The 21,809-nt window shown below is 56.3% G+C and overlaps 1 protein-coding gene across 11 annotated transcripts in view; it reads left to right on the top strand.

Annotated features, from left to right (window-relative positions):
- The window catches only part of EPB41L1 (erythrocyte membrane protein band 4.1 like 1), a 63,201-nt gene extending 41,447 nt beyond the window's left edge, over positions 1-21,754 (top strand). For 3 of the 11 annotated variants that reach the window (XM_053992586.1, XM_053992589.1, XM_053992587.1), the window contains 12 exons: positions 1,533-1,724; positions 2,919-3,017; positions 7,912-10,470; positions 11,008-11,115; positions 12,242-12,640; positions 14,001-14,093; positions 14,470-14,553; positions 14,742-14,804; positions 15,730-15,825; positions 16,681-16,761; positions 17,626-17,742; positions 18,852-21,754. In XM_053992586.1, the coding sequence (XP_053848561.1) occupies positions 1,533-1,724; positions 2,919-3,017; positions 7,912-10,470; positions 11,008-11,115; positions 12,242-12,640; positions 14,001-14,093; positions 14,470-14,553; positions 14,742-14,804; positions 15,730-15,825; positions 16,681-16,761; positions 17,626-17,742; positions 18,852-18,860 (3,900 nt within the window). In that variant the 3' untranslated portion in view covers positions 18,861-21,754. The remainder of the gene's footprint in view (positions 1-1,532; positions 1,725-2,918; positions 3,018-7,911; positions 10,471-11,007; positions 11,116-12,241; positions 12,641-14,000; positions 14,094-14,469; positions 14,554-14,741; positions 14,805-15,729; positions 15,826-16,680; positions 16,762-17,625; positions 17,743-18,851) is intronic. The other 8 variants (XM_053992595.1, XM_053992596.1, XM_053992588.1 and 5 more) reach the window with 7 other exon arrangements.
- Positions 21,755-21,809: the final 55 nt, after the last annotated feature.

Here is a 21,809-nt window from a genome sequence, read left to right on the forward strand (position 1 = left end):
TCGTGCCTGTGAGCAAGAGCCCTCCCAAGGGCAGGAGAGCCCCTGGCCCACTGGGATGACTTGGCTTCTGCTCTTGTTCCTGACCCCACCATGTCCTCACCTTGTGTCTCCTCTCCTGTGGAGCTAGTCCCATCCTCCTGCTGGCACCCAACCCACACTCTGCTCCTGCCTGACCCAAACTGCCTCATCCCCCCCTGCCCAGCTCTCCTGCAGCCCCGAAGAGCTGGGCTGGGGCTCCCCAAGCACTGTGGCTGCCATCCTACCCCACAGGGGCCAAGAGGCTCTGAGCTGCCTGGGGGAGCCAGCACTCACACCAGCCCTGTGCCTGCCCACCCCGAGAGGGGCTGAGCAGAAAGGAAGGCTGAACCCTCCCTGCACAAATTGTGTCTGTGGTGGCCCCGTCAGGAACGATTCATCCTGGCCTCAAATCCAGGGCTGCTCCCTGGGTGGTCCCCTTTGTGAGCAGAGATCCCAGATGGAGCTGCCAATGGGAGTGAACACAACCAGGGGCTGGGGCCGGCCATGCCGGCACCGCCCAGGCTCCCTGTGCAGCCCCACCGGGGGTGGGCCCCGGCCCCGACCACACCTGCCTCATTGCTTGCCCACTGCATGTGCATGTGCTGCGCCCAGCCCAGAGGTGGGCACACCTGAGCCCTCCTCACCTCGGACGTGCGGGGCCAGGGCAGGATTTTTCCTGAGCTCTGCTGAGCCTTCTGCGTCTGGAAAATTTGGTGGGGCTTTTCCTGGGACTCTCACGGGTCTCTGCTCTGTTGCCGAGGAGGTATGAGGGAGGTGTTTGGGGGCTTCCTTTTGAACCTCAGGAGAGCTTTGGGTTTAGGTTGGAGGCAGAAGCCAGGTTCCTCCTGGGAGCCGGTTTGCCCACCTCTGTGGCGGGACGAGGAGGCACCCCAGCGCTGTGCCCTCACTGAGCCACGCTCTGACACCTGACCCCTCTCCCCTGAGCGCTCTGAGCTGTCCTCTCTCCACAGCACATCAGACCCACCCACCCTGTGCTGGTCCACAGGGATCCAGTCTTGGATCTGTGCTGGACGTCCCTGCCCAGCCCTGGGCCTCCACCCCTTTGTCAGAGCCTGCTCCAGAGGAGCCCTGCTGGAAATGCCTTTCTGAGACAGACCCTGGGCTCCCTTTGTGCCTGGCACCAGACAACAGCAGAGGCTGCTGGTGTTTCCAGCAGGGCCCCATTCCTTGCTGATCCCAAGGGAAAGCCGGGTGTCCCCTCCAGGAAGCTTTAGCTTGTCGCCAGCCAGGAGGACACAGAGCCCTGGAGATGCCACCAGGCCATGCTGTGCCCTTTACCTGCTACACATGTTCTGCTGCTGCCTGCAGTGAAAGAGCTCCTCCCTCTCCTACAGTGAGACCTGCAGACCATGGTGCTCCATTACGCTCCTCATTTGGCTCCTGAGACCCTGAATTCCAGCCCAGTGTGACACCAACCCTTCCGGTGCCCCTGCTCATCCCTTTGGACTGGGCTGCTGCTTTAACCATCTCTCTCTTCCTCTCTCCTTCCCAAGTTTTTAGACAAGCCAGAGGACGTTTTGCTGAAGCATCAGGCCAGCATCAATGAGCTGAAGCGGACCCTGAAGGAACCCAACAGCAAACTGGTTCACAGGGACCGGGACAGGAGGCTGCCTTCCTCACCAGCCTCTTCCTCACCCAAGCACGAGGATGAAACACCAAAGGGAACCCCTGAAAAGGCCACTGAGGTTTGTTCTGCTGCTGCTCTTCCAGAGAGGGTCAGGATCTGTTGGGGAGGAGTCCTTCAGGTCCCATCCTGCCCTGAGGAAGCTCAGTGGGAGTGATGTGCTGGGGACAGGGGTGTTGTTTCTATGTTTTTGAACCATTTTCACTGCTGGTGGGGGTTCTCCCTGGGCACTGCAGGAGACTGAGCAGCCCTTGCCTGGAGGGGCTTTGGGGGTACCTGAGAGGTGGGCTGTGGCTCTGGTGGCCCATGGGATGGGGTTTTGCTCACTCTTCTCAGGAGCAGCCTGTGGGGTAGGGCCAGTGCAGTTCCTGCCCAGGGGTGTCCCCAGCAGAGCAGGATCAGGCTCCTGTGCAGGGGTGCCCCATGGTGCTCTCAGCAGTGGAACCTGGATGGTGGGAGGAGGTGGAAGGTGAGTGGTGCCATGCTGGCATCCCAAAGCCACATCCTCCCTTCTGGGCATTCTGCACACTGGCTTTGCACTGTGTGGGGGCAACAGGAGAGTGCTGGAATTGGGGTGCCAGGACAGCCCCCAGTGCTGGAGGGTGGCTGAAGGGATGGGATGTGGCACAGCTGGGCTCTGTGGCCTAGGGCCCTGCTGGGCTCAGTGTAGCAGCATGTGACAGGAGTGTCCCCCTGCCAGCCTGGATGCCCTGTCCCTGCCAGGGACCTTCCCTGCCTGCTGTCCCTTGGCAGGGCTCTGAGCCAGTGCTGTGCCCGCAGCAGGGGACGTGGCTCCAGGAGATTGGGTGCCACACGTGGGGCTGCTCTGCCCTGACTGCCCCCTGTCATGCAGAGGGCATGGGCTCTGCGGGAAATTTGGGATGTGCCCGTGTTCTCACTGGGTCCCAGCACTGCCTTGATATTGGAGCTGCAGGGGGGGGCTGTGGCCCCTCAAAAAGCACTCAGCTGGGAAGAAGAAGAGAGGCTTTCCCTCACATTGATTTTACCATGGAATATATCAGATGCAGAGATGTGAATGGAGCATCTAGAGCTGGCACAGCTGTGACCTCTGTCCATCTATCTATCAATCCTTCCATCCATTCATCCATCTGTTCACCCACCTGCCCACCCTTTGTTCCTTCATTCCTTCTCAAATTCTCCCTTTCTCTCTCTCTCTCTCTCTCTCTCTTTGTCTCTCTGTCTCTGTCTCCCTCTCTCTCTCCCCGTGGGTGCTGGGGTTTCCGTGCTGACACAGACGATGGAAGAGGACACCTTAGACGATTTTGCATCTGAGCGTGGAGCTTCCCTAAGCATGGAGTCTTTCACTCAGAAAAGCCTTGTCTCCTCTCCTGAGGTTGTCGCTATTCTCTTTCTCCCCCACCTCTCACTCTCACCATGGGGATCCCCAGCCTGCCAATGGGTCTTGTGCCCTCTGAGCCGGGCTGCCCATGGGTGGGTCCCCTTTCTGGTGATAGGCAGGATCCCTCCCAGGACAGGGCTGTTGGTGAAACCTCTCCCCTGGCTGTTCCTGCTGGACTCTGAGATGTGTTCCTGGAGAGAGCTCCCAGTGCTGGTGCAGGGCCGTGCTGGAGCCCAGTACTGAGGGTCCCAAGGTAGGGGTGACCCGATGGCCTGGACACCTGGGTGGCTGCTCCAGCAGCCTCAGGCTGTCCTGGCTGCAGCTGGAGTTCCCTAGGCCCAGGCATCCTGACAAAGGGCATCCTTAGAGGCATCCTTGGACTCATGCCTGTGCACAGCCAGGTCACGCTCTGTTGGAGTGTGAGGGGTGTGAGCTCTCCGCCACCCCCTGTGTGCGGGTTTAGCTCAAGGGAGGGGACAGCCAAGAGTGGTGCCTTCACTGAGCAGAAGCAGGCTGGGGTTTGCGCCTTGGTTCTGGCAGGATTGCACTTGTCCTGCCTGAGCACCCCAGAGAGAGGCAGAGAGGTGGGGGACAGGCTGGGCACACTCTTGCTCCATGTGGATGTCCCTTAGTCCATGCAGGAGTCACTAGCATGGGCAGAAGCCTGAACCTGGGCTGGCTGAAGCAATCCCCAGGAGGCAGGATGGGGGTCAGGGAGGGCTTGGGCACAGCCTGGGTTTCAGCAAAGATATGGCACCTTCAACGGAGCAACAGCATCTCCTGGTCCATGTTTGCACCCTCCCCATTCCAGTATTTCAGAGCTGGAGGACAGAAACAGCAGGTGTGAAGTGCACACACATCTCCTGAGTCAGTCTTGCCCTCGGTGTGCCCAGCCTGAGCTGGGGTACAGGTGCTAAGGTGGCCACACCTGTGGTTTCTCTCCAGGCATCTGTGACTGAGACTTGGCCCTGGCATGTCCCCACATATCCCCACAGGCCAGAGCCTGTGGTCTCCCTGAGAGATTCATGGCCCCGAGGGGGTGATGGCACAAGGACAGCACATTTGCAGAGCCTGGAGCTCTCATCACTGCATCACTGCCAGAAGGTCCCCTGGTGCCCATGGGCAGCAGGCCCACTGAGGTTGGGTGGTCTGTCACTTGCAGCCCTCTGTCCCCATTCCTGCTGGAAGACAAGAACGCTGGACTGGGCAGTGTCAGGAGCCTCTCCAGCCCCCGGTTTTCTCCCAGCACCTCATTCCCTCTTTATCCTTGCCTGAGGCTGTGCTTTCCTCTCAGGTGAGCTGGGTCTCCTTCAAAGCAGTGAAGAGCAGCAGGGGCACTGAAGGATGCCCAACGGAGAAGCCCCCTATGTGCCTGGGGCTCTCCAAGGTTGTGGCCCCCGTTGGCAGGAGCAGAGGCTGTCTCTGCTCCCTGCTGTCCTCTTTCCTTTCTGTCTTTTGTGCTGCCTAGGCCACAGTGGGAATGGCCTTCCCAGTTGTTCTTGTCCCTAGAGCAGATGCATGGGGAGGGAGGGAGGGCAGGAAGTGTGAAAGTCACTTATCCCTTGGGAGGTCAATGCTGGTCTCTGGACAGAGACTTCCCAGCATCATCCCTTCAGTGCTGTGGCTCCATCCTCCAGCCCACTGACCTCCAAAGCTCATGAGCTCCCTCCTTCCCTGGGGGATGTGCCCCAGTATCCAGAGATTTGATCCAAGCATCCCCCAGCATGATGGCCTGGGTTCCCAGGGGTCCCTTGGGCAGCTGCCGCCGTAGCTGTCCCGGATAGCGCTGTGCTGATGAGGCGCAGCCTGTCTGAGCCCTCGGGCTAGTTCCCAGCTGCAGGCAACTTTAGTGAGCAACTCTGGAGTGATTTCAGCTCTGTGAGTTCAGCTCTTAAGTGATTTTGCTCTGTGCTCGCAAGTGCCTCGGCAGACGCAGGGATGGAGAGAGGAGAAGTCTGTGTGGAGTTCTGCAGCGGTGTCTTTTATTGGCAGGTCCTGCACAGGGTTCCAGTGACAGCTCTTCTGCCAAACTGGGCAGAGATGGGGTTTATGTAGGATACTGGGATGTTGGTAATAGTCCAATGGCCAGGGTTGAGGAGAATACGATCTATAGCCTTACAGAGAGATAACAAGGGTCTGAGGGCAGAAGAGGGGCTGCTTTGGTCCAGTCATCGTGACTCTGCATTTCTTATCTTAGGCGAGTGACCGCCAGGGAGGCCTTGCAGGGCCTCTGCCTGCTACACCCCAGAGCCCTCAGGCTCTGGAGACAAAGGGCTGCTCTGAGCTGTGAGCTGTGGCCAGAGCCCTCCAGAGCAGAGTTCATATCACACCAAGGAGGAGCTGGATGTCCTTTGAGTTGGGCTGTGCTCATCTCAAGAGTCTGAGGAGAAGGAAGAAGCTGATTTGGAAATAAATCTGAAACTCTGGGGTTTTCCTGACTGGGTGAAGAGGTCCTGTCATGGATGAACATGTTCCAGGGGCCAAACTTTTTGATCTACATTTATCTTGGGCCTTAACTCAGAAGAGGAGCCTGAAGAAAATCATCCCCTTTGCCCAGGGAAGATCTCCTCCAAAGGACTCTGGTTTGCAGCCAGAGAAGAGGGATGAGAGGGCTTTGCTGAGGAGATTTGTACATGTGCCCACAAGCTGTCCATCCTTGTTCTGGCTGAGAACAGGTCCGGCAGTGGGACAGCAGGGCAGGAGCAGGAGAGAAGCTGCTGCAACCTCAGGAAAGTGAGCGGTGTCCTGGCTGAGCATGGCTGCTGAACAGCAGGAGGGAGTGCAGAGGGAATGAGTGCCAGAGCAGCGTGGGCTGCCCAGCAGCCCAGAGAGCCTCCCAGCCAGGGGGATGCTGCTGCCATGGGTCAGACCCACCTGGGAATGAGCCCAGGGCAGCCGCTGCTCCTGGCAGGCATTGATGGGCTCTGTTCCCAGTTCTATGGACTGGGAAGGAACAAAAGCTGCACTGGAAGCGGGAGTGGAGGAAGGGAGCTGGACAGCAGCTGGTGCAGGGTAAGGGGCTGTGGGAGAGGCTCGTGCTGGAGGGGGCTGGGGGTCAGGTCTCCTGCAGACCCTGCTGCTCAGTGGGGCTGCCTGGCCAGGGCAGAGTCCCTGCCAAGGGTCCTTCTGGCACAGAGGAGGAGAGACACAGAGGACTCTGGCACAGAGTCCTTGCTGCCCATCCCTGTGGATGTCCTGGCACTGTGAGGAGCTGGTACCTTCCTGCCCTCAGGGGTGGGGTGTTCTCTTGGGGGCCCATGGGCTGTACCCCAGCACAGCCCCCGAGTGCTTCCCTGCAGTCTCCTGGGGATTTTGGGGGCAGATGGAATCTTGGCAGAGCCTGGGGCAGGGGCAGGCAGGGAGCTGCAGTGAGGGCAAGGGCAGGGCTTGCAGCACTGTGTCGAGGGAGCTCTGCTTCCTTTGCCACCTGGCAGAGAAAGCAGCAGCTGGGAATGGCATTTTTCTGCTGGGGGCCTTCAGTGACTTCTCATTTCTTTGGGAGCTCTTCCACTAGTAACTAGTTTTCCTCCTCTCTTTCTCTCCTCTAATATTATCTTCCCTTCTCTCCCTCTGGCTCTGCTCCCCTCTCCCCCTGTTTCCCTTTCTCCAGTATCAGTCACTAGGTTTGCATTTTGGGGGCAACTGCTGCAAACATTCCCCCAGCCCCCTGCATGGGGCGAGGCTCATGTTTCCATGGATTGCTGTTCCTGGCTGGAGAGGGAGCAGACAGGCAGTCCCCTCCCTGGGCCTGGAGTGCATCCTGGTGCCCATCTTTGCCCCTGCTGCAGGCTGTGCCCAGGCAGGCTGTGCCATGGGCAGTGTCAGCCCCATGGGGAGCCCTAGCACTGCCCTCTTCTTGTGCTGCCAGGGGTGGCTGAGCTGCCTCATGGTGCAGATGTTCTCCTGAAACTCTCTTCCTGTGAGTTATTTCCTACCTGCTGTTCCAAAAGTGGCTGGATTTTAGCGGTGCTTTGTTCTTGGCCCTCATGAGGCCTTTAGCTGATGTGCAGGATGAGCATGTGGATGTACAAGGTGTCCCTGGCAGCAGTGACCTGGTGTCCCCTGCCAGCAGCACAGTAACATTCCTGCTGTGGCCATGCTGCAGGATGCTCCATGGCCTTTGCTTGGTCCTGCTGCTGAGCCTGTGGTCTTTTACACTTCACAGGGAGCCTTTCACAGGTGACAGTTTCTGAACACTTGTTTTCAGCGTGGCTGGGTTCTGAGGTGATGTCCCTGGTGAGCTGGAAAGGAGGGATGGCCTTTTGGGGAATCTGAGCTGCAGCATCTGGTAGAAAGGGACAGGGCCTTGCTGATGGCTTGCAGTGGTTTCTTTCCCTGCTCGTGTTCTTGGCATTCTGACAAATACTTAGGCCATGTGGATGGAGCTGAGAGTGAAGCTACCCAAAACCCAGGGCCTTGTTTCCAATGAAATCTCACCCCTGGGAATTGCGAGAGCCAGCTGAAAACAAGGGGACAGCCAGTTGTGTTCCCCTGCCTCCAGAGAGACCCTGGTGGTTGTTAATGTGTCTACTGAGAGCTCCACTCCCACTCTGTGCCACCAGCAGAGCCCCAGGTATTGAAAGTGTGTCAGGGAGCCACCACGCAGAGCAAAGCACTGTCCCCAGAGAGGACACTGGCTCAGTCCCCAGTGTGGCATCAGCCCCTTATTTCCAGTCCCCCTCCCATCAATGAGTTGCTAGGCTCTTTGTACAGAGCCTCAACTCTGGCCTTGATGAGAACAATATTAATAATAATATTAATAATGACAATGATGATGATGATGTCGCCAGCCCTGTGCCAGGCAGACCAGCTGTGCCACTCATGCCAGCAGCACTTGGGGCCGGGGTTTATGATGCATTTAACTCTTCTTGCTCAAATTGCAATACAGGGCTCGGAGCACTGGGTATTTATAGAGAGAGAAGCCCCTAGGCTGGAAGCTGTAGCTCTGAGGAAAACTCTGAGAGCCAAGACGGAAGAAGCACATGCAGGGACCTCGGAGGGGAGCATGAGTGGGAGCCTGACAAAAGTGGTGGTGACGGTAGGGAAAGCCAAGGACATGGCAGGCCAGGAAGAGCCGGCAGCTGCAGCCTTGGAGACGAGGAAGAGAGCCAAAATGATTGCTAGTCCCGAGGATTTTGAGTCTGTGTGGGAGGATGATCTCTATGAGAAGGAAAGCAGGGGTGAGTCCAGCCCAGGGGAGGCACATCCACCCCCTGAGAGCATGGAGAGGGAGCCCCAAGAGCCAGGCAAAGGCATAGCCACCAGGGAGCCAGGGCTGCCCAAGCCCTGTCAGCAGCCTGAAGAGAGGCAAAGGACCAAGATTTTGGAGCCAGAGCCTCCCCAGGGAGAAGGTGAGATGCTCTCCAAGGAACGTGCTTTTGCAGCCTTCAAGAAGCAGGAGGCCAGAGTGCCAGCCACAGCCCCAGAGCTCCTGAAAATTAAAGTGAAGGCTGGTGACGACAGCTCAGAGACTTCTGCAACTCAGAGGATCATCTACTTAGGAGACCCAGATGGGGAGGAGAAGGACAGTAAAAAACACCTGGTCTTGGACACTGGTGGGTGCCTTGGCTTGGAGGAGAGACCAGAAGCCCCAGTAAATACAACCGGGGAGGGATCCAGGCACACCACACCTGTGGCAGAAGGGTTCCAAGCCCTCTCCTCAGCAAGTCACCAGCACAGGACAGTGTCTGAAAAACCCACTGGAACACTGGAGATGCCTGGGATGGGCTGTGATGGGACCAGCCTGGGGGGGCATCCCCTCTCAGGGTGGGAAGAGCCGTCCCTGCAGCCAGAGAAGGCACCTGGTGTTGGGGTGCCTGGAGGAACACCCACGGGAAGTGAAGCCCTGCTGTGTTCCCAGGAGGTGGGACCAGAGGAGCTGCAGAGCTCGGTGGGAGGCTTGAAGCCATGTGGCCTGGCAGGGGATGGCCCCAGGGCTGAGGAGCACAGAGGGAGCCCAGCAGAGTCCCCAGACATCTGCCCAGCACTGGAGGGTTTTTTGGGAAGGGTTGGAGCAGACAGTGACAGGGAGGAAAGTGCCAGAGTGGTTCTTCAGATGGAAGAGATAGAGCCCAAGTCACCTCCATCATCAGCTGGGTCTTGGCAGGGCCACACTCACACCGTGGGGTTGGAGGGGGACAAACCCAGTGCTCCTGTCCCTCCACCCCTTCCCCAGAGACCCAGCACAGTCCCTGCAGAGTCATCTCTGGGTACGGAGCCTCAGGGCACAGACTTATCCCTGGGCACCAGCCCTGCCAGAGAGGTGGCCATGCCCAAGCATGTGAGCCCCTCCATGCAGGTGGCACTACCTGTGGGCACCGATCCTGAAGCTGAAGAACAATCCCAAAATGTGGGATTTGCCTCATGGAAACCCCATCAGGGAACAAGTCCTGTTACAGGAGAACCACCCCAAAACACAGACACTGCAGAAGAGTCAATCCAGGTTAGAGCCCTAGCCACCAAGGAGGTGGCCCAGGACATGGACACAGCACAGAGCAATGTGCCTGCCACTGAAGAGCCACTGCAGGAGGAGAAACCCATGATCAAAGAGCTCTTCCAGGGCTCAGGGTCAGGGAAGCCAACCAGAGATGAAGGCTCTGGGATGGAACAACTGTCCCATGACAAAAGCCTTGGCATGGCTGAGCTGCCTCCCAAGGGAGAAGAAGCAGAACACCAGACTGAGACAATCCTGAGGGACTTGCCCCTCCACACTGCACATCTCAAAGCACAAGAGCCACACCAGGACTCGGAGTTCAGTGTTGGACAAGATCTGCAGGGTGGGAGCCAGACAGTCACAGAAGGCACCAGGGACAGTGACCTGGCTATGGGGCAGCCACTGCAGGATGACTCTCCTTCCAGAGCAGCTGCTGATGTCCCACACTTCCAGTCCCCTACAGCAGGATTGTGCCAAGGAAGCAAGGCATCCCAGCTCCCTGCCCTGGTGAATGAAGGTGGGGCAGGGCAATCAAGTGGTGGGACACATCCAGCAGAGCCTGGGGTGTCGGTGTGCATGTCTGGGCTGGCAGGAGCTGTGACCCAGGAGCACAGGGATGCTACTGTGGCCCCAGGAAACCAGGAGGACAGCAAGAGCTACAGGGAAACTTCCGTGGCTTCCAAGATCAAGATGTTTGAGCAAGGCAAAGTGGAGCGAAGGGCAGCCCAGGAGGGACAGGAGCACGTGCCTGAAGCTGAGACATCGGTGACAGCCACGGGGAAGACAAATCTGGCACAGGATGTGCCTTTGAGCACCAGCCTCACCTCACCCCCTGCAGTGGGACCTGTGTCCAGTGTGGGCTCCTTGGCCCTCGGGCAAGGGGCTGGTTCAGGAGACACCTCCCAGCCACACTCCCTGAAGGAACAAGTCTCTGCTGAGCCCGAGCACGAAGAAGACAGTGCCGACCTGGCCTCGCCCGACTCTGGCTGTGAGCTCACCCTGGCTGAGGCCGTGGTAACTGCACTGAACCATCCAGACGGGACATTCGTGCGCATGTTCTGTGGGTCTGCCCGTGTCCAGTGGCTCCTCACACATCCATTGACTGGCAGCAGGCGCTTTGCATCCCTGTCCTCTCTGTCTGTGTCTGTGGTCAGGCTTCACTGGCTGCATGCGCAGCCGCTGCCCAGTTGGTTCATCAGCTTTTGTTTTGCGCCCCCCCCCCAACATTTTGGCTCCCTGGAGAATGCCGCTCACTGAATCCAGGAGGGGCACCTGAGTTCCGTGGCTGGGAGCAGGAGAGGGCACCATGGGAGTGGCTGGAGGAGCTGGGACTGTCACGGACACAGCCCCAGCAGCAGCGTGCCCATGCTTCCAGCTTCACCCCTGCATTTCCTGCATTGGTTGATTACCCCATCTTGCTTAGCTGCCACCCTGCCCTGCCTTCAGCCAGCTGGTGGCCGGGTGATGGAGTATCTTCCCTCGCTCTCGTGAGCGCTAGAGCAGCTCCTGCAGAGTTCATTTCCTTCCGACTAACCCTTTTCTCTAATACAGAGCAAATCTCAGGAACCAAGTGGGGAAGAAAAGGATTTATGTGACCCATCAATAAAATCCAGCCTGAAAGAAGAGAATGTAAAGGCTGCTGTTCCAGTGGTCTCGCAGGTCTCAGTGCTGTTTTGCTAAGTGCTTCTCCCGGCAGTGTGAGCGCTCGCCCCGTGGCCAGGGCTGTGCTGCCCCTCCGCTCCCCTTGCAGGGCTCTTTGTATGTATTGGTCAGACACACACCCCCACACGTGTCTGCAGGCGTGCTCCCCTGGTGCTGCTGGACACCCTGTGTTTCGCCCATACCTCTCAACCTCCCACAGTGCCGAGGGAGGGGTGTGCCAGCACAGTCTGGCCTATGGGGGATGGCCCTGGCTGCAAACGCTTGGAGCAGAGGCCAGGAGGTGGGGTTTCCTCTGGCATCGGTGGGCTTAGAGCTGTTCCTAAGGGACAACTGGGTGTAGATTTCCCATGGCTTCATGACAAAGTGTGGCAATGGGACACGTCCCCTCCGATGGCAGAGTTGAGAGGTATGTCCGTGTCTGGAGAAGAGTGGATGGAGGGAGGTCATCCCTTGGCTCTGGCCATGCTGTCAATTACACTGACCAGGTCACCCTGTGACTCACCTGAGGCCTCTGGAGGGGCAGGTGATGTCAGTGGGGCAGACTCACCCCAGGGCAGCTGTTGGGCTGGACCTTCCCCCCAGGGTGATGCTTCACAGGATGCTCAGTGGAATTGGCTCACTCCTCCTCAGTGGAATTGGCACCCTCCTTTGCTTCTCCCTCATCGTGCCTGGCTGTTGGGCCCTTTCCTTTCAAACTCTTCTCTCTTTCTTTCCCTTGTTTGTTTTTTTGAGTCACTGACATGTGATAGCCCTTCATCTGAGCTCTTTCTGAATGTCTCCTGTCAGACCCATTGTTTTGCATCCATCTGCTTCCACCAGTGCACTGAAGTGCCTCCAAACTGGCCGAGCTTTTTTTTTTGTCTGACCGAGCCTTTTTGAGATGATTCATTGCCAACAAACTTTTGGCACAATCCAATGGAGTCGTCTTCTCTCCCCCAGCAAAGCCACTGCTGTCAGAAAGGTTTCGGTCTCCATGCTTGAGTTGTGTTTGACTCTACTCTGTGATGTTTGCTGCAGCCTTCCTCCTCCTCCTCCTCCTCCTCCTCCTCCTGCTGCCGTGTCCCCGCCGGTGCTGCCCCGCGGTGCTCACGGCCCCGTCTCTCCACGATTGTGTCTCCTTCAGAGAGCAGGCGTGAGGGATGGCCCTGAGGAGAGGGTGAAACCGCCCCGGCACAGGGCCCCCGAGAGTGACACCGGTGACGAGGAGCCCGACCAGGAGAAGGACTCGGTCTTCCTGAAGGACAACCACCTGGCCATTGAGCGCAAGTGCTCCAGTATCACTGTCAGCTCAACCTCCAGTCTGGAAGCGGAGGTGGACTTCACCGTCATCGGGGACTTCCATGGCACGGCCTTTGAGGACATCTCCCGGAGCCTGCCCGAGCTGGACAAGGACAAGAGTGAAACAGAAGATGAAGGCTTGGTTTCCTTCCAGCACACTGACAAAGTAGTTCCTGGACTGGAAGAGGATCTCAAAGGCAGGGATAAGGTCTCCCAGCCCAGCCCAGATGTCTCCCAGCCAGAGGTACACAGGGACACCATTCACCGGGACCGGTCCGGTGCCATCGTGCCTTCGTGTCCCTTGTGCCCGGCGGGTGTATGCTCCCGGTTTTGGGGAGAATGCTGGCTGCCACCCCCATTCCTGCCCATGCACGCTGTGTCTGTGTTGCATGGCTCTGTCACGTGCTTCGTGCATCTGCTAACCAGGAGAAGTCACTGTCACCTCTGTCCCTGCGTGTGGCTGCCCTACTCTCAGCCCATAGCAGCATGTGCACCGCAGGGAGGGCACGTGGCACTAACCATAGGAGCTGTCCTCGTGTCCTGCATGAATTCAGTGGCCAGTCTGTGTAGTGCAGAGTCATGTGCTGCCCACTAACATCTCTGGTCATGCTGGGTCTGGGAGGGATTGGCCTCGTGGAACCGCCCTGGAGCTCATGGAGGGTCACTCTGTGCTGGGAGGGGTCATAGCAGGGCTAACAAAATTGCATGTGCATGTGTGTGGGGCTGATTGCACTCACGGGGACAGAATAGCAGAACCAGCCCCAGCTCTATGTGGCCTTGTCTCTGTGCTGGGCCAGGGCCATCTCCGGCCCATCCATCTAGGGCAGCCTCCAGCCCTGCAGGTAAGTCCCCAGTGCTGGGCAGAGCTGCCAAGGTTAGTCCAGACCTAAAGCCAGGAAAGAGCTGCAGAATTAGAGGGAGCTGACGCTGAGCCAGCCTGGAAACCCTGGTGTGGAGCTGTGGCCATGGGGGATCCGCTCCAGGGCCAGTGTGGGCAGGGGGCTATTGGCTCGGGAATTCTGAGCACTGGTGAAGCATCCCCCACGCAGGAGCCCTTGGCAGCTCCAGTTTCCTGCAGCAGGGTAGTGCTGGCAGCCTGTGTCCATTCCCCTGAGGCTCTGACACCCTGGGTGTACCCAGACACACCAGGAGCTGGTACAGATCATAAAATGGCTGCAGCACAGGCATGAAACTGGTTTGGTGGGTCTCACTTGGCCTTCGAAGAACAGTTTGTCCTTATCCTTGGTGTCTAAAACTCTATCCAGAAAATCCCAGGGACAGAGCAGCAGGCCTGATTTGGGGTGTGTGGGTCATAGGGCACTGTGGGTGGTGCCTGTCTGCCCAGGGCAGCAGCCCAGCCCTGCTGTTTGCCTGGGTAGGACTCAATGTGACCTTCACAGAACATCGTGTGTGTGGCACCTGCGAAGGAGCGGGACAGGGAAGCTTTGCAGGGGCTGCTGCACAAGGAGCAGAGAATTAGAGTGGCTGGGTTGGAAGGGACCTTAAAGGTCTTTCCAGCACTGTGCCATGGACAGAGCACTCAGGGCTGTTGGCATTGTGCCCCAGGGCCTGGCTCTGCTGACTCTCTGCTGTTCCTCCTGCAGTCTTCAGCCCCAAAAGCAAATGCTGTGACTGTGAAGAAGCCCGAAGCAGAAGGCTCCGCTCCCCATCGGGTCAGCACCACAGACACGGCCCAGGTGACATGGTGGCTCCCCAGAGGCTGAGCCCTGAGGCTCCCCAAAGCCTCAGCCCAGCAAAGCCTGTCCCTGGCAGCAGCGCTGGGGAGGGCGGGGGCTTTGTGGGGTGGTTGGGGGTCTCTGTTTGCCCTTGGCTTGCTGAAGTCCCCAAAAAACACAAACTAAAGCCCAGCCAGAGATATTGTCTGATTGTCCCTGGCCCCACCTGCCATGCCTATAGTGAACATCTATAGTGAGTGACAGCCACCAACAATCTGTAGCTTCATGGCCCTCCCTGGTTTCCTGTGGCAGCAGGATATGGCCACATTGTCCCTGCAAGTGTCACCCACTCCCTGGTGGCACCTCCAGGCTCACCTGGTTTCCTTTGCCCTGGCAGGTGGACAGAGGCACTCCAGGCAGCAGGGACACCACCATCACCACTGCCCAGGCTGGCACCACAGAGACAGCGCTGGTGACCTCAGTAAGTGGGGCTGGCCCTTGAGGGTGGGAGAGCCACTGTCCCCTGTGGTCCCTCTGCTCCTGCAGGAGTGACTGGGGCCAGCTGTGCTGGGGGGACCCTGCCCCACTGGGGGTGTCTTTGGAGGGTGACACCTGCCACATTTGCCCCATGCCAACATGAGCCAACGTGCCTGTCTGCTCTTCTTTCAGGATCACGGCACCAAGGCTGGCAAAGGAGCCGCTCCCACTACAGACCTTCGTTCCCTGTCACCGGTGAGGGGGCACATAGTGCCACCAGCAAGACCAAGTTGGGGAAGGCAACCCTGTAGGGCTGGGAGTGGGTGGGATTGGTCCCACTGGGCCCTGCTGTGTTCCCAGCACTGGCACCTGGCTGTTGTGTTGGTACTGGGAAGGGAAGAAGGATGCTCAGAAGTCTGGGGAGCAAGAAGTCAGTAGACCTCGACCTGTGGGCTTTTTCCTATGCCAGATCCATACCTTGAGCATCTGCCTGAGGAGGATAATTCCCAAAAATCCCAAGGAGGAAAATTCCCAAAAATACCTCAGTCCCTGGTGCAGTGGGCTGAGATGCATTTAGCCCTGGGTGTCCTGCGGGGTCACCCAAGACCACCCACAAAGTCTCCTGATCACAGTGGAGGTGATGGCCACCAACCATCCTGCCCAGCACAGCCCTTCCTCTGGAAAGGAATTTCTTACTCCACCCCTTCATTTTGATGGAGTCCAGCCTGGCCAAACACCAGATGCTGCCCCAGGCTCATCCCTTTGTGCTGCAGGGAGAACAGAGCTGGCACTGGGGCTGGAGTACCAGTGCATCCTTCCCAGCCTTCCCAGCCCTTGGCATGCACAGTGGGATGGACAGAGGCAGAGGCAGCCTGAGAACTCTGTGCTAGAGTAGCCTGAGCGTGTGCAGGGAAGAGCCAAAAGCAGCCATGAGACCCTCTGCCCACTGCAGAGGCCCTCTCCAGCTGCTGTGGTCCTGGGATACCTGTGGAAACCTCTCCCTGTCCCCTCCAAGCCCTTGGTGCAGTTGGAAACACAACTCATTGCCTTTTTCCCTTGCCATCTGTCCCCTCCCATGCTTGGCTGAGAGGGTACATCCCAGGGGGAGGTCCTGGCTGGCTGGGAGCTGGGCTGGGGCTCCCCCAGGATGTCCCTTGAGTGCACTGCTCGTGTCCCGCAGATCTCGGGTGGCTCCACTGGCAAGGAGGTGCTCACCAGCATATTCAGTGCCACTGCGGAAACGCTCTCCACCTCCACCACCACCCACGTTACTAAGGTGAGAGCAGCTTCAGGGTTGCCACTGGAATTAGGGGATGGGTGGATTGATATTGTGCTAGGTACAGCAGAAAGGGCCCCTCTCCTTCCAACAAGCCAAGAGCTGTGTGCTGTCCCATGGGAATGGCGATCCCACAGAGTGCTCTGTGCCCTGGGTGCTGCCTGTCCCATCCAGCCAGGTGTGACCACAGCAGGCAGGCACAGCCAGGGGTGTGCATTCAGTGAAGGGCAGGCCAGGGGTGGGAAGTGAAGGAGATGAGGCTGCAGCAGAGGGTCTTACCCAGGGCCGTTGCATCCCCAGATTAAATACACGCTTTTCTTCCAGGGAAAAAGGGACAGGATGGGAGGAAATGGCCTCAAGTTGCACTAGGGGAAGTTTAGATTGGGTATCAGGGAAAATTTCCTCACAGAAAGGTGGTCAGGCACTGGCACAGGCTGCCCAGGGCAGTGGTGGAGTCTCATCCCTGGAGGGGTTTCAAAGATGTGTAGCTGTGGCAGCTGGGGACATGGTCAGCGGTGGCCTTGGCAGTGCTGGGGGAACAGTTGGGCTTGGTAAATCTCAGAGAGTTTTGCCAGCCTCAGTGATTCCATGATTCTATAAAGATAGCAGCAGCTCTGTGAGGGAGCTGAGCAGCAGGAGGGTGCTTGGCACCTGCCCCAGCCCTTCTCCTTCCCCCCTCCCCCCGGGGGCTGCTGTGTGCCACACTTCTCCCTGAGTCAAGGGCAGTGGGAGCTCTGCTGAATTAAGGGCAGTTCCTGAGGGGATGCTGGTGCTGTTCCTGCTCCCGTGGCAGGGTTCCCCTGCCTGGAGCTGGCTGCTGGGACAGGGGTGAGAGCTCTCCTTCTCCTCACACAGACTGTGAAAGGAGGGTTCTCCGAGACCCGGATAGAGAAGCGCATCATCATCACGGGAGATGAAGATGTGGACCAGGACCAGGTAGGAGCAGGATGCCCTGCCTTTGCCCAGTTCTGGCTGTCCCTGGATGCAGCACTGCATGTTTCTACTTCTAGCTGAACCTGTTTACTGCTTTTGTCCAAAAACTGACCACTGAGGCCCCAGACGTGTCCAGCAGGGCAGGTTTCCATGGGTGCAGTGACCCTCAGGCCATCTCCCACCATGAAACCATGGCAAAGGCCACATCCCAGTGCAGAACAGAGTGATGGCGTCACTTTTTTATGGTCATAAACACATTTCTAGGTGCCCTTTCTCTGTTGAAATACTCCAAAGTGACCCAGGTCACCTCTCTCTTCTAGCACAATCCCACTACAGGTCAAGTCTCTCCAGGTAATGGTGCCTCAGTGTCAGACGACAAAAAGTGACCCACTTTTGTGATGAAATAACAAAGACTGACACAAGTCTTTAGGTCCACAGGGTCATTTTCCTGTGGCCTCAGCCTTTGGGATTTGTTAATTAAGAAAAAAAAAAGAGATAAAATAATTAAAAGGCTCTAAATTAATTTTTAAAATTATGATAATGAATTTGATAATTCCTGTAGATTTTTCTAGTGTTTTCCTCTGCCCAGGTTTCAGTGGCACATCTGTACAGAAAAACAGCAGAGAAAGGCAGCTCGTGAGGGCTCCCAATCATGGATGAATTCCCAATCATGCTGGATTCCCATGCTGGGCTTCAGCCTCTTCTGCCAAGCTGCTGTGGGTTCAGCTCTGAACCCCTGCATTCCTATCCTCCTGGAATCCCACTCTGCTCCCTGGAATCCTACTCAGCTGCTTTCTAGCTGCAGTCAGGGTGCCTGATTGCAGGAGAGGGAGAATAAATGCTCTCTCTCACCCTTCTGCTTTCCAGGCACTGGCTTTAGCAATCAAAGAGGCAAAACTCCAGCACCCCGACATGCTGGTAACCAAAGCTGTGGTGTACAGAGAAACAGAGCCCTCTCCAGAGGAAAGGGACAAGAAACCTCAGGTAGGTGGAGAAGCTGCCAGGTGTGATTTACAGCTGCTGGTAATGGGGGTGTAACAGGTCATGATCTCTGGTCCCCACCAGCCACAGATACTGGCATGGTGGCTCTGGGCATGGCCAGCTGGTTGTGGTCAGGAAGCCACTACCATGCCACTGAAAGCAATGCTGTGGATGTCACCCTGCTGTCCTGCTCAGCACAGGGCTCAGAGGCATTTGATGTAAAAAGGACCTGGAAAGGACCTGCTTGTCCCCCTGGGGTGGGGAGAGGTTTGAAGGGACCTCAGGTTTATGGGTAGGCTGAGGATCTTGTCTACATGTTATGCAAAGCCAAAGTATCAGACCAATACTGGCAAAAATGATAATTTCTTTACAAAAACTCTAAAGATTTTCAGTCCCACTTGGATCCTCAGGTTGGGTTTTTATACACACACAGGTGTAGGCAGCAGCACGCAAGGTTTGCACCTCCCTGCAGACACCCCAAAGCTGTCACAGTCCCAGACACTTCTCTAAGGCTTGGGGAGTCCTGCCCCACCCTAAACCCCCTATTTGACCCCATTCCCCCCTGTCAGCCAGGAGATGCAGCTCCTCTGGGTTGGCACAGCCAGCAGACCCCGTGTGGGAGCAGTGGGGACAGATGTGGAGAGGAGAGGGAACAATTTTGGGGACCCTGGCTGTAGCGAGGGTGCAGGTACATTTGGAGAGGCTCCTCAGAACTGAGATTTTCCATTTCTTTATCATATGAAGGTTCTGATTGGCATCTTTTAAGCCTGGAAAAGCAACCAGCAATGCAGCTGGGAAGGTCATGAGAGGCTGGTGGAGCTGCCTCATCCTGTCCCACAGTACAAACAAGTCCAGACATTCCTGTATCCCATAGGATCCACCCAGTTTTAGTTGAATGGCTTAAAGTGAGGGAACAGCAGCTCCCCTTATGCCCTTCATAAACCAACACCAGCCCAGTGCCTGAATTCCTGCTAATTACCAGGGCTCCTGCTAATTAAATGTAAACTGTGGCCCCAAGCATTTGCAAAGTTTCTATCCAGTGCCTTCATCCAAAGAGGAGCCTCCATGGACTGGCACTGCATGACTTGGTCCTTTCCATCTGCCTTGCACAGGAATCTTGACCAACGTGTTCCTGGAAGCCAACATCTATATTCCAACCTGGAGAACAGGGGAGAAGGAGCCTTCATGCTGGATTTGTCAGCAAGACATAGACATCCTGGCTGCAATGTTCATGGCAAGAGACAAAAATTTTAAAAAAGGAATAGCAAATATATTATATATATATATACATACATATATATATATATATATATATATATATATATATAAACAGGAAACAAAATGCATCCTTGCACTGCTGCTATATGCTGGAAACGAATAGCAAACAATACCACCAACAAACAAAGGCAACCCTCCGCAGATAAATTGAAGAATTTCCTGGATTGGTGATCAAATCAGATTTAAAAAGTCATAATAATAACAATAATCTTGGTAACAATACAATAAACCACCATCTTGCATGTTACATGAAAGGACACACAATCATGAGTTCATTTGTTGTACACTGAATGGAAAGGAAAACTGCTTTGCAACAAAGCAAGTAAGCAAACTGAAGTAAAAAACCACAAGCGGAAGCAAAACCATTCCCCACCTCTGGAAAGAAGAGAGAAAAACATTCAAGTTATGACCTTAGAGTTATTTTCCAATTCACAAGTGTCGTTTCGCCCTTCTCCTCATTCCATGCTGGGTTTTTTGCATTTTTGGGGGGTTCTGTTAACTCTTCCCCTTCCCTTCCTTATCTTCTCTGTGCACTTGTCCAACCTCTTGTTCTCTGAAGGTATTTAGGAATGGGTTTCATTTCAAACAAAAGCAAATGATATGTACATGGTTTCTCATCTCTAACGAGCAGCCTGTGGGGTTTCATATGGATGTGCATTTCAGTACTGTATATTATTCTATATAACGGAGGGGGAGGGAGGGAACAATGCTGAAATAATTCAACAGTGCTGGTACAGATGGTGCCAACATTTTGAAATTGTTAACTCTTGGATTGGCTGTGGTTGGTGTACTTGGAGACTCTTAGATCACACATGGGACTCTGAGTCCCGCAAGAAGGAATGGGAAAGGTTTTGGCTGCTGCTGGTTGGGGGGGAAGGGGAGAGGGTGAGGGACAGGAATGTCCTGCCAGTGATCTGCAGTGTGTGGTGGTGAGGTTTGGAGGGGCAGCGATCACTTGGAGGGGCATGGAAGGCTCCAGCTCCAGCAGCCGTAGGCAGGATGGGCTCCCAAGCCCTGCAGAGCCACGGGGTCAGCTGGGAGCAAGGTGGGAGCTGCAGGGCTCAGGGCTCCCCTGCAGGAGCCCTGCCGGTAGGTGGGGTGGATTTGCTTTGTTTCTGGTTCCCAGTAATGCAGGTACTTGAGTTTTTTAGTAGGGTCAAAGGCAGAGGGGCTGTTTGTGCCCTGCCTCCCCCAGTAGCAGGGGTGTGATGGCAAAAGGCTGGGGACAGCACTGGCAGGGCGATGGCAGTGCTCCGCTGTCTGCCTAGGGATGGGCAGTGCAGGGAGCGTGCTGTGTCCATCCCTGCAGTGTCCCCACTGTTCCAGGCTGCATGTGAGAGCCCAGGATGCGTCAGTGGGGCTGTTCCCAGCTCGGCCTTCAGCTATAGGCTCCCTCCTGGGCTGCCTTTGGAAAGGGATCGTGGGCCAAGCCCAGGGCCCTGTGCACTGTGAACCAGGCAGTTCAGGTAGGCTCCCAACCAAAACCAGAAAGGAAAGGAAAGAAATGGGTTTCCTTCTTGGAATTGTCTCTAGATCCTGCAGAAACAGAAGGACCCATGATTCTGCACCATTTTGCCTTTAGTCTCCCACCCCTCACACAGGCTGTGCCCAGGACCAGGCCTGTTCTGCCAGGCCCTGCCAGGGCTCACAGGATGCTCGAGCAGGAGCTCCTGAGCCATGAGGATGCTGTGGGCAGACCCTGCTCCCACCTGCGCTGCCCCAGGAGGGAGCTGCTCCCTGGCAGCTGCTCACCAGCGAGTCTGTTCTCCTGGCAGAGAGGCTTCTCCTGTAAGGCATGGAAGGCAAGAGCAGAGGGGCTGCTGCCAGTGCCAGTGCCCATCCCCAGCTGCCAGCCACGCGCCTCCAGAGAGCACAGCCCCAACCTAACAGCACTTAGGGCAGTTGCAAAGAGGCTCCTTTTCTCTCGTTTGTTTTCCCAATGCACCCAAGCCAGCTGTGCCCAGCAGTGGCACTGCCAGGGGTGGTGGAGGGCCAGGGTCTGCCCGCCATGCTGGCGTTCACCAGTACATGGCACAATTCAGGGTCGAGGGAGCCCACCTGGCTGGGGCCCCTCCACAGCCCACCCGAGGCCGCTGTGACCTTGCAGAGTTGCTTCTGGCATTGTGCCCAGCCTGGGAAGCGAAGGCTCCCATGGGATTGAGCAACCTTACAGAGTGAGGCTCCCTGTGCGCTTGGGCTGAGTGAATTCTGTTTGCAGTGAGCAGCCCCTGGCTCCCACAGCGTGTTCATCAGTGGCACTGTCCAAACCTTTTTTTTTCTTAATAAAAAGAATAAAAGGAAAGAAAAAACACTCACTGCTTGTTCTCCTGGTGAGTTGCAGCTTTCTGCTGCTCAGCCCCAGCCTGCCCATCACCACTCTCCGTTCTGGATAGCTAGCCACTGCTTTTTTTCTTCCAGGGGCCATTTCTGTGGAAAGGGGTGGGAGACATGAGTGCCTGTTTTTACCCAATCCCACAAATTCATTCTGAACCTGGCCTGCGATTGCATGAGTAATAATAACAGTAACAATAATAATAATATTTATTTTTATTTGAGAAGCACCTTACCAACCAACTGCAACGCTCTGTTGTTCCTTCACTAACTCTCCTTTTCGCTTCCCTTGTTCTCCTTCTCCCCCTTTGGTCATACTCTTTTTCAGTGCTCAGTGGTGTATGCGTGTGTGCTCACTGTTCTTGTATTCAATAAAAGTGAAATAAATGTGTTTGATGCTAAATCAGCCTGGGGCCTCGGTGGACTCTTTCCTACTGAGAGAATGGAGAAGTGAAGAGGGA

This window comes from Vidua macroura, chromosome 17, assembly GCF_024509145.1.
Source record: "Vidua macroura isolate BioBank_ID:100142 chromosome 17, ASM2450914v1, whole genome shotgun sequence".
NCBI lineage: Eukaryota > Metazoa > Chordata > Aves > Passeriformes > Viduidae > Vidua > Vidua macroura.